General features: G+C 41.9%; 1 protein-coding gene across 2 annotated transcripts in view; it reads right to left on the minus strand.

Annotated features, from left to right (window-relative positions):
• The window catches only part of PLA2G4A (phospholipase A2 group IVA), a 68,458-nt gene extending 56,720 nt beyond the window's left edge, over positions 1 to 11,738 (minus strand). For both annotated transcript variants that reach the window (XM_059821991.1, XM_009806888.2), the window contains exons 1-2: positions 11,664 to 11,738; positions 4,669 to 4,750 (exon numbers count right to left, since the gene is read on the minus strand). In XM_059821991.1, the coding sequence (XP_059677974.1) occupies positions 4,669 to 4,750; positions 11,664 to 11,696 (115 nt within the window). In that variant the 5' untranslated portion in view covers positions 11,697 to 11,738. The remainder of the gene's footprint in view (positions 1 to 4,668; positions 4,751 to 11,663) is intronic.
• Between the last annotated feature and the right edge of the window lie 753 nt (positions 11,739 to 12,491).

Raw genomic sequence — 12,491 nt, forward strand, 5'->3', positions numbered from 1 at the left:
CATCCACTATATAAGAACCCACTGGACTGAAGGCAAGGTCTTTTCCAAAACCTCCAGTCAGAGAAGTGATTTTACAAGGTCTATTGACCCCTGCAACCAGCAGAAAGCTAAGCAATTAAGACAATTAATCTGCATGCTTTTGGTGAGGATTTATGAGATATTCCATCTTGTATTGGGTTTATGTGGCAGGTTTGGGGCAGCAGGGAGGTAGGGAGGCTGCAGGGGTGGCTTCGGTGAGAAGATACCATGTCAGACAGAGCCAGTTTTAACTGGACCAGCTGCTAGCCAAGGCTGAGCCCATCAGCAGCATGGGTGGTACCTCTGTGATAACATATTTAAGAAAGCGTAAAAACCACAGCGCTGCAGTTGTGAGAGGAAGGAGAAAATGTGAGAGAAGCAACTATACAGATGGCAAGTCAGTGAAGAAAGAGGGAGAGGAGGTGCTCCGGGTGCCAGAGCAGAAATTCCCCCACAGCGATGCAGGTTGTCCCCCTGCAGTCCATGGAGGACCATGGTGGAGTAGAGATCCACACTGAAGCCTGTGGAGGATCCCACACTGGAGCAGGTAGATGTGTCCTGAAGGAAGTTGCAGCCCATGTAGAGCCCACGCAGGAGCAGACTTCTGTCAGGAGCTGTGACCCGTGGAGAGGAGCCCACACAGGAGCAGATTTTCTGGCAGGAACCATGGCCCATGGGGAACCCATGCTGGATCAGTATGTTCCTGAAGGACTGTACCCCATGGAAAAGGCCCATGCTGGAGCAGTTCTTGAAGGACTGCAGCCCATGGGAGAACCCACATTGGAGAAGGTCCTGAAGGACTTTATGCTGTGGGATGGACCACACGCTGGAGCAAGGGAAAAGTGCGAGGAAGAAGGAGTGACAGAGACAGCATGTTATGAACTAACTGCAACCCCCATTCCCCTGCATCACCTGGGGGGATACAGAAGAGTCAGGAGTGAAGCTGAGCCTGGGAAGAAGGGAGGTGTAGGGGGAAGGTGTTTTTAGTTTTATTTCTAACTATGCTACTCTGTTACAATTAATTGGCAATAAATTAAAGTAATTTCCTCAAATTGAGTCTGTTTTGCCTGTGACAGTAATAGGCAAGTGATCTCTCTCTCCTCATCTGGACCCATGAGAGCTTCTCATGGTATTTTCTGCTCCCATCCTTGTCGATGGAGGGGGAGTGATAAAGCAGCTTGGTGGGCACCTGGCAGCCAGCCACAGTCAACCCACCACACATCTGCTGCAGTTGCTCATCTCATACATCTTCCAGCCTGTAAAAAGACTTAGCCAGAAGAGTTGAGCACAGCTATTAGAGCAGCAGTCACTAAAATAGGATTTAAATCTTTTGTAAAGATAGAGCTGCATCGATTGGATGTTGATAGGACAGCATCTGGAGTGCAACAGACACCTTGGAAGGGACACCATAAAATTAAAACAAGTGAAACCAGTAAAGGAAGTGCTCCTATACGAAGACAACAGTAAATAGGCAGATACCTGAAATAAGAAGGGACTTGAATGAACTCCTGGGAAAGAGGGAATCTGCTCTCAAAACTTCCCCCCCCCCCGCCCCAAACATCCTGGGTCATGCATTCTTACAGTAATTCTCATTTATCATCCACACACACACACATTCACAGAATGATAAACTGGTGTAAGCAGACTAACTTACTTCATATATGAAAAGAATTTGCATAGAAAATTCCTATGATGCAATTATTGCCATTTTCGTTTATTTTCATGTGTTTTACCAGCAAGAAACTAAAGCAGCTACTGTAGCTTAGCTACTCAGATCCTGGTATGACCCAGATTCAGATTCGACTGCTTGTCTTTGTCAGATCACTCTACAAAAATTCTAAAGCTTACAGAGACAGTGGGAAGTCTCAGCCAAATAAAATAAAAATAAAGGACTGGAAGCTATCCTAGCTCCAGCTTTCTCTGTTGTTCCAGCCACCCAGATCAGCCAGGACAATAAAAATACATCTGATTCAGCAGTGCTGTGTGTGTGAACTGTTCACTCAAGGAAACACATCGCCTGTGGAAGTTACAATGTACTGGGCATCTATTACCTAGTTTTAAGGATGACACAACCATTTACGCTCTCCATTAATTAAGAGCTCAAGAAATCTTGAAAAACTTGCTTAAACTACTGTGTATGTCCCCAGCCTAGGCTTGAGGAGACAGAGGTGGGGATAACTATGCCAGAGAAGTCAGGCCCTCCATGCCCACCCACAGAGTTGGGGCACTGTGCACACTAGACCTCTCATCTAAAACTCCTTGAGCAGAGGTAGACCTCAAGTCCTTAAGATGAAAAATATCACACAAACAGCAAAATTATAAGCACTTCCACATATTTAATAAACTTAGATTTACTCAGATCTTTCACAGCTATTCCAGAAAGTCTTGGAAAGACTGATAAGGAAAAAAGAAGAAAAGCAAAACATTATACAAAATCTCTCACATTCCCCAGGACCTCCATCACCACCACAATGTAAAATTACCTTTCTTGCCCACAGAGCAGTCACTGTCAACACAAACTGGAGCAACAACAACAGAATAAATTAGGAGAAACCCACCAGAAGAGTCGACAGCTTGGTAGCATCTGTCATGGGAGAGCAACACTCAGGTACCCACCCCAACCAAGGCATTTCATATTATGTATCACAGCCACCTTCCCTGGTAGTAAATCCTACCCTTGAGATCAGAAACCCAGTGTAAAAGTTCAGAAATTTCTTCAGCAAGTTACAGTTTTGGCAAATCAAATAAAAAACAAAAATACATTGGCTGGCACAATCAACCATAAAGACCCTCCACCCCTCATAGCTTCATGCATCATTCTTAAGTAATTAACTTGATTACTGATTTGATCAAATAGCTTCCAAGCTCCAACACACCAAGTTTTGTATATACATGGGAAATAAAAACATTTTTCATTTTCCAGAAATAAAAACAGAAGCAACAATCTGGGTTTTTTTCCACTTTGGGGGATTTGCCAGGACTCCAAGAACAAGCCCTGGGAACTTGGAAGCTCACTCAGAGATGCCCCAGACTGCAGGTGCCTCAGGCTACGGAGCACTCCTAGCTGCCTCAGACAGGAAACCAAGTAGGTTTCAGCGGCCCTTGAGCATAGTTCTGTCAGGCTTTATCAAAATAAAAAGTTCTTCCTGAGTAGCTTTTTGGTTTTGATGATTTGGTAAGATAAGAGTTTTGTCTGGAAAAAAAATCCAATTATATTGATGGATAATATTTGGAATTTATACTACAGGACCATACTTGTCCTAGGGGGGCGGGAGAGAGGAATAAATAATGCCACGGTTTTATGGCTTTCTTCACCCTTTCCATACTCCCTTGGATATCGTATCATGGGGTCCCCATTTCAACCTGCTTTCTTCCCTTCCCACGTTCCCCACATTGTCTCATGCCAGAGACCTCTGTGTCTGAGAGCCTGCGTCTTTCCATTTAACCATCTTCTTACACACACAGACCTGTGGGCCCCTTGTTCTACTCTTTACAGCACTTTTCCCAAGGTCCGTCTTACATAAAGACCCTCTCAGAGGCCACCAGGATAACACTCCACTGCATATTCTCTGTGTGCTCCTTTCCTTCACCCCTCAACAGATGCTAAATAGATTCCCAATTCCTCCTTCTCCCCTTCTGCCAGGGCTCCCCTCTCTCCCCTCATACTTGGGGCTCTTGAACATTCCCCTTCCAACTGCCCCTCCCACTTACCCCCGCCAAGTTTAATATCAACAGTAGACACTAATTATGAAAAAAAACCTGTTAACCCACTGAAGCAAAGCTGTGTGTCAGAGCAGCTGCTGTAGTTTGACCCAAAAGCAGTTTCCAGGAATGTGCTGGGAGAGAAACAATTGCATGTCAAACGAACCTGATGAGAGAGCAGGAGCGAGGCACCACACTCATCCTCCCAGCCCCAGCCTGCAAGTCTTGGGCTATGCAACACTCTGCATGAAGCACCAGGGAAAGGGAGTGACGACCTGACAGCAAAACACTCATAATCAAGGAAGCAGGAATATTCTTTTTACAGATTCAGCCAGTATATTATTCTCTCCGTCTTCCCCCGGTAAGAGCAGACAAGAGTTTTCATGGGTCATTCTTCCTAGTGGTTTCCTGTTCAGCTACTAAGTCCGGAGGCTCAGAAGCCTAACAGAAAGGGGAAGAAGTGCTGGTGTCTTATATAGCTCTCCACCATGAGCTCTGCTTATCCGTTTTTGGATTTTTTTTTCTTTTTTTTTCTTCTTACTGCATTGACCCAGAGCTCTGGGCTTCTTTCTTTTTAAGTGTTCCCACTACCAAACCACAGCCTTTTGAAGACACAGCAATTGCCAGTTTCACTATACTCAGAACAGCACTTCCGACTGAGCCAAAAAACTAAGTGTAGGTGTTGCTTGCTTGTAGGCAAATTGTTTGCAAGTCACTCAGCTTTTTTGGATCAATGGAAAGAAGGAGCGGCAAATCTGCTTTCTGAGTTAGAGTGAGTGAGCAATGAAATGGGTATATTGCCGTAGCTTTAACAAACAAGAAAAAAAATAAACCACACACCAACCCACTAACAATTATTTAATGCATGACAAGCTTGACGTGTCATCTCCCCCAGCCTACGGCCGGTCTCCTAGAAGAAAGAGACAAAACAGAAAGAGAAATACTCACGCATGTCACCAATCGCTCCTTTTGTGACATTTGTGGCTTTCCTTACTGTCACAGTGAATACGTGTGAATATTGGTGTTCCACCTGGAAGTCAGAGAGTTAGAGGTGATTAAGCTCCAGAACCAAAAACCATCTATCAAAATAGGTTTCATTTTGTCCAAACACAGAGAGAGAAATCACCCAGTCAAAATGTAAGTGAAACTCATACTGGATAGAGCATCTTAAAGCTGAACTGCACCCTGTAGCTTTACTGAAAGGTCAGACCTTACACTAGGGTTGCTTGACTTTCCTGCAGCCACACCTACTAATCTCAATGAATAACACTCCTCCTCTCTACAGAACCTGCTTTAAGGCATTTAGTCAGTCTGGGACAACTTGGTACGGTAGGAAAAAAAATAAAAAGGGGGCTATTTTACAGTGTGCTTCTCTTTGTAATTACCTTCCCCCAGTAAAAAGAATGGGTGCAATTATTTCAAAGTATACATTCTGGAACAGATACATGCATACCACACACGCAAGGGATATAGTTAGTCATGCATGGAATATGCCTTCATAGTACACATCAATATTCAAAGTGCAAGTGTTCCTAAGACAATGGCGGGAAGGTGAAAAGCAAGCCGTTAAAACATTCGCAAGCAAGCTTCATGCAGTTTCTGGAGCTTCTCATTTCCTGCAAAGCCCAAGCACACAGCAGGAGCTGCCTTTCTAAGAGCAGGTCTGTCCTGAACGAAATAGGGAAGTAGCAAAAGAGGTCATTAACTCACGTCTATTTTAACTTTATTTACATAGCCATAAGTTTGACCACCCTACTGAATACCATTATGGGAATCACCACTGCATATTGCAAGGCAGACAACATTGGCCTTTACAGGGACACAGTACCAAACTTCTTGGTTAAGTTTTACGTATTAGAGCCAGGATCAGGTCTCGCACAACTGCCTCTCAGCACTTAATCTACACTGCTATCTTAAAGCCAGTCCTAAGTCACTCAAGCTGTCTGACTGCCCACAGCGCCGAGACACTGACTCACCCGCGGGTACAACCTGGAGGGCACCAGCTCACTCTGCTGCAACAGAAACTGGGGCACCGGGAGGGGACCACCTCACACCTCAGCTCTGCCTCTACAAAGAGGATCAGGCCCAAGCTGCCTGGTTTTTACAGCTCAAGCTGCTCAACCGAAAGCATACCTCCTATGGAACCTCAGGCAGTCACCTATCCTATACAGGGACACACCCCTGCTTCAGGTTTCCATTTCTAAAACTGAAACAGTGATGTTTTCTATCTTTCCCTAACCACCCATTAACTTTGTGAAATACATTAAAATAAACACTGCATATCAGTCTTTAGGACCAAAACAACTAACCAAGTATTAAAGGTCTTACAACATATTCCAATCAGAAGGAAAAGGGGGAAGTACCACAATCAGGAAATTCACTGACATTTAAGTTGATAGACAATAACCTTTATATGGGACATGGGACACACTTGCTTAGGCTGTGCCTGGTGCTTTCATCTGGATACTTCCCTTTTTTTTTTTAAACCTTTTTTTAAAGGAACAAACAGATAAGCCAACAAAATCCTTCAATCCATATGTGGCTTAGTTTTCAACAGTGGCACATGCCTCCATTTAAGCTACTGCTGCTTCAACTGCTAGACTTTATAACGGCCTTCAGGTGGTTCTCCTAACTATTTCAGAACTGGTTGCTTCAGCCAAGCCTCATTATGTCACATCTACAACACACTTACACCCAGAGACTAGAACCAATTGTATCCTTCTAATACAAATAAATAAAAAAATACAGTTTCTTATAGGTTATACCACTTTCTCAAAAAAAAGAAAAAAGCCTAAACCAATCTTCTAAAGTCAGCAAAAGCAGCTCGTGAATGCTTAAGTAACAGCTGAGTCAGGACGCCTTAAAAAACAATGCAAGTGATACCAACAAACTCCTCCACAAGTCTGTAGTCTAGAGGTCTGCAAAAGCATAGCCACATCACCAGGGCAAAATATCTAGGAGAAAATGCCCACAGTGACACTGAGGGTATGACTTCACTGCAGACACTGGCTGACCCAGACACCGAATTGTTGCATCTTTATTAAGGCTGTAATCACCCACATGTTGTGACGACTGCTGGAGGCTCATTTTGTGATAGTCTGCCCAGCAGTAAGTTTCAACTCTGTAATTTTTCCCCTGTAAGCTGTAGGAGTTGTCTGGTTCAAAGAACAAGTAAGCAGGCAGGGCAGAAACTGTGGCAATGTAAACTGTTACCTTACAAGTGGTATACTGAAATCGTCATTGCACCGCAAGTGGTTCACCAACCACAGTAAAAATGGAATCCAGACTCTAGTCTATTCTCCTAACCGGGACTGTTAACTCACCTCAAAAGTATCAAACCCAACAGGAAGGGTTTAGATGTGGGAATTCAAAGTTGTTAAGAAGCAGCATCTATTTAACAGCCTGCCTTGTGCTGACATGAAGACATACCAATGATTTTGTGACATCTATCACCTTCTGCATCGCAGCTCCAACAGTGGATGGATGAATGGGAAGGAGGATGGGACTTCTCCCTGAACAAACTTCTGCCTCTGTCACATAGCAAAAGAAAGTCCAGAGTTTTCCATCACCACAGGGTAAACAGGGATTTTAGTGGGTGTCTGGGAACAGCTGGTACTGCTGTGAACACAGCCACGTAAAGTTACCCCAGCTCTGCCATTTACCCTGATTCAAGGATTTTTACAAGCTGTGAATCTCCAGAAAACAATGACTCTCACTGTCCCTTGTTTTCAGTTTGCTTCTTGAAAGTGCTCAAAGCTGGTTTATCAGTGTGTGCCACCTTCACATGCATGTCAGATCGCTAAAGTGTCGGTTTCACAATGCGCACCGGCCTCAAGAGTTTGTTCACACAGACTGATGTGGTGGTTCCTTTGTCATATACAACCTTGTAATTAAGAGAAACAGCCCCAAGTACAAACACACCACCCTCCTCCTTATTCTTAGCTGTTAAGAAAGAGCCTGTCCTCACTCGAGACCACAAATCAGAGATCACTGAACATTTAGCAACAAAGAGGAGGATGGAGTTATAATTAAGTTACAAGTATGGGACATGGGCGTGCTGGATTTAGTTCTCAGCTGCTATGCAGAACTCATGTGCAATTCTGGTGCCCCAGAGTCCTGGCTGTAAAATGGGGATCCTACAAGATGCTCGCTGACAAAAACCACTTCTCTGAAGTAATCTTCTTGCATCTCCCAGTCCTACTCATGAAACTCATATGTCTAAATAAAATGCCTACTATCAAAACAAGGCCAAACCACCACCTACGAGAGTATTCTCATTACAGCAGTACACAGATCATCACTACTTTCTATTACAAGTCGATAGCTGTTTTGCTAATACTATCATGAGAACTGCTTTTTACTGACTTAAGCAGCAAACCCCATCATTCCAGCTGTTGTTCTGCCAAGTTAAGACTGATTCAAGATCTGAAATGAACGCGAGTACACAGAGGTCTGGCAAAACAGAAAAACATTATCTTCTTTCCCCGCGCCTCACCCAAAATAACACACTGAGGCTTATAATTATAGAGTTATTAATATTTGGCCATAATCACATGCTTGGAAGAAATTTGCAACTACTAAAATAAACGACCTCCCTCTCAGTAAAAAAAAAAAATATACAGATACACAGGAAGCTCAAAAGTCTAGATCTCTTCTTACCCCAAAATAAACGTTTTTCATACAACTTAAGTGCAATCAGAAATTAAGGCAATTTTCCACTTAGGATCCAGTTGCTAAGGGTATTAAGAGGCCTAAATGTCCATATTAACAGCTAGCACAACTTTCAGAAGCATTTTTTGGTTAGTTTTTGGAAAGACTGAATTCTAAAGAAGTTAGATGCCCCCTGAAAATACCACAAGAAATGTATTGACTCTGAATACCTTTATAAATCCAGCCCTTGCTAGTTTAGATGACTAAGCTGCATTTTCTAAAGTGACTTATGATCACCTTAAGACTCGATAAAAATCTGTACATTGCCAACTCCTCAATTACTTCTGAAAAATAGACGATGGTATATAAATCACTTAAATGTTGCAACACTGAGTGGAGCAACAGCTGCATACCTTTAAAAATCTAAGCCACGTTAAAAATTTCAGAAGCTCACATTTAACTCAAAAACCTAAAACCTATCATCCAAAGTGACCTAGCTTTACATATATGTTTCATTTCACTTCCTCTTTCTCCATAAGTTTAGAGAAGAAAGGAGGAAAAAAAAAAGTTTTCAACATGCCCTGCCTGAACATGGGTTTTCTGAATTACGGGAACTCCTGTGGACAGTATTCACTCTCTGCTGGTTCAATCCACAAGGTTTTCCGGGTATCCTGCACAGCCATGGTTCAGTATCTCCTGTTCTCAGACCACAGCTCTCCATCTCTTCTAACTCCTCCACCTGCTTCCCTTGTTCCTCTCCCACCTTTGACTGCTTTTTTTCCTCCCAGTAAAATTTCCCTAATTATCTGACTTCCTCTATTTCACATGCCACTGCCTTTGTATGTACATAAACACCATTACCTTCCCACTACGGGACTGGGAAACAGAACAATGCGCTAAGATCTCCTGTAACACAATCGGGTTTTACCTACAAACTTTCCGCGCTTACTGAGAAAGCAAGGGATTTGCATGCATTGAATATAGTATTTTTCATATCCCAGAATGCTCAGTCACAAAATCTAACTCAATCGGGAGAAATACTCACACACGAAATACCAATCATAAAGCTCTGGTATAGATAGATTGTGTAATAAGTGTTTATTACTTTTACTTCCTTAATGTTAAGGACACTTGAGCTGACAATTGGGCTGAACACAAAAATGTTTGCCTGTTTCCTTAAGTAACAGATTTTTCATGAAGTCCATGCTCTTCTTTCACAGGGTATTACAATTAAGACAAACATTTGTGCGTACACACACAAATTTTATCTTGAAGTGACTTTTCCCATTGTTATAATATTTGTCCGCCATATCAAGGTAACAGAAGATGTATTATGCATCTTAACTCTTCATTCTCTGAATCTAAAAGCATTTTTGGTACAGTAAGTTCTGTCTGTACCTGCAGTAACTTTGTGAATGCCTTATGTCATTCCTCCAAGTCTTTCATAAAATGAGAAAGAGAAAAATAAAAAGATCAGAAAACACATAATAGTTAACAGAAGAACTTTTGGAAAATGCAGAATTCTCAAGTCTTGCATTGATATGAGCCTGCTGCCCTTGACTGTTCTAAATTTTAGTAAAACTTCCCATGCAATTTCAATTTTCCGATTAAGAAACCTCAAAGATTTCCATTCACCTTTCAAGCAATTATAGGATCAGCGCTTGCATTAACAGTGTTCCTTCCTGCATTGGCAACATTCCCACAGCAGCAGTTCTGCATTGCCAGAGGACTGTAACTATGTATATTTCTAAGGCTCCATTTTGTTCATTATGGTATATATATTGGTATCAAAAAAGATCTTTTCTGTGAATGATTCAATGAAATATAACTGAGTGTCAGAGACCTCTCCCATAAAGGTACAGATCAGATCAAGCATTCCATCCAGGAGAGGGCACTGATGCAGAAAGGTGTTGTTTTAACACTGTTAAGTACAGACATCAACCTGAAACTTGTCTTTACAGCAGTGTTCACAGAGCTACAGGGTGAGTAAAACACAAGTTTGACATCTGCTGGCTGCAAACTCGTGTAAAGGATGTGACTGCGTGGGGTAGAAACCACATAATTGATAAGAGATCATTTCAAGGAAGCATACACTGTATTTTTAGCAATGTAAAAGTTCAACATTATGACAAGTGTATGGTAACTATCTTTGAGTACATATCACTTTTCCTGCCGTGAGATTCTGGGACTGTTAAGAAAAATGTTTGATATGAACACACCCAGCTTGTTTCAAGATTTCAGTTTGAGTAGGAATTGCAATTTCAGTGTTTACTTTGGAAAGTCACTCAACCAAAGAGACGTGACTGAACATTACAGCTGAAAGCCAGCATTCAACAAGGTGCTGAGCCGCTCCACCGGCTTGCCATACAAAGGGCAGTTCTGCTCCCATTTCCCTTCTCCTCTCCCCTTGCCCCTACTTCTCTGCTGATACAGGTTGCGCTCACATGGTTGTACCCTTCCCTTGGGCCAGCCCTGACAGCAGAGAAATAATCTTTTGCATTAAACTGGTTTTCTGCCAATTCAGCAAGGTCAACTGGCTCACTCCGATGAGATACGTTTGAGAGCTGGTACAAGGGATGCAGCAAGAACACTGGAATAGAGTGGAAAGGAGGGAGCAAGAGCTTTTGGCAGCAGTGTTGAGTGGCACAGATGTTGTTGAGGGACACAGATCGCTTCACTGACCTGCATCTAGAATTTGCAGGCTATATTTTGAAGATTCTCTTTGAATTAACATCACTGACACACACTGGTTTAAGATCTAAAGATCCAAAATTGCCAACTTATCTCTCTATCCATACGGACGAAAAGGGAAAAAAAGAGTTATTCGGTAACTAGAATTGTACCAAAAAAATTGTACTGTAAGGGAGAAAGACACAAGATGTTACTTTTGTGGACTACAGTTCAGTTTGACAATCAGTGCGTGGAAAAATTGTATGAAATAGTGAACCACAGGCACTTTGATGAAACACTTTGAACAGGCAAGTCCTTTAGAATGATACCCTATGACATCACACCCATGAGGGTGTTAGGAGGCCATATTCCATTTTGACTTACACATGAGCAACTACAGTCAAAGCCATGACATGCTTCCGAAAAGCTAACTTGAATCTTTCAGATTTCATTCAAATAAATTTCTGAAGAAATTTGCTCTAACCACGGCTACCATTTCTTTAAAGAATTAATGACAACTCTAATGCTACGTGCTTATTTAGAGCAACTTCTCATAGGATATATTAGATGAGACAGTATATATTATACAAGACAGTATACATAGAAGATTCAAAGCTACTTACCACAATGTGTTGATAAGGATCTATGACGGACATTTTTGCTTTAATTTTTATTCAAGACAACTGTCAAGTGTTTATTTCAGTTCTACACAGAAGAGGTTTCCCAGTTTTTCAAAGCAGAGTTCAGTATGACAGACCCTTTAACTATTAAACAAAGAAAAAAATATAATTAAAATTCTTACGTTCCTTTTAAACTCTGTTTCGTAACAGAGCAGATTAGTTCCTCCACTTGAGGAAGGTTCCCACAATTCATTTGTTTACCAAAAACTTAATTTTATTTAAGCTATGGAGGTATAGATATTTACTTGCCTGAACTAGAGAAATTTCTTGTGCTTATTTCCTCTACCTCAGGGTAAGAGCACGAACCAAATATCTTGAATTCCAGTCATTCAAGTGTTTCTAACAGTTCTACAGATAAACAAAAGAATAGAGCAATTATATTGATCCATTACTTACTTTCAAACACATATGCTTCCATGCATTACGAACCTAGTTAAAAGAAAAAACATAAACGAAAAATCAGTGTTTAGTTAATAGCCTTTTTACTGTAGTGACAAATTCTTGGTTCCTGTGCTTTGCTTCTATATTAAGATGCTCACATGGTCAGGACAGACAGAGATGAAGTTCCTCTTTGTATCTTCCTCCCTGTACAAGGTGAGGTATGAGGATATGTCCTGCATTCATACCAAGAGACAGGAATTTGGAACTGAAAAGCCAGGAGAGCACAAGCACGACAGTCAGCAACTTGCACCAGACAACTGCAACCCTTTGTAGTAAGGGTCTGGTTAGCTATTTTAATGCAGCTTTTCATACCACCTTCACTTTGAAAGC

This window comes from Gavia stellata, chromosome 10 (genome assembly GCF_030936135.1).
Source record: "Gavia stellata isolate bGavSte3 chromosome 10, bGavSte3.hap2, whole genome shotgun sequence".
NCBI lineage: Eukaryota > Metazoa > Chordata > Aves > Gaviiformes > Gaviidae > Gavia > Gavia stellata.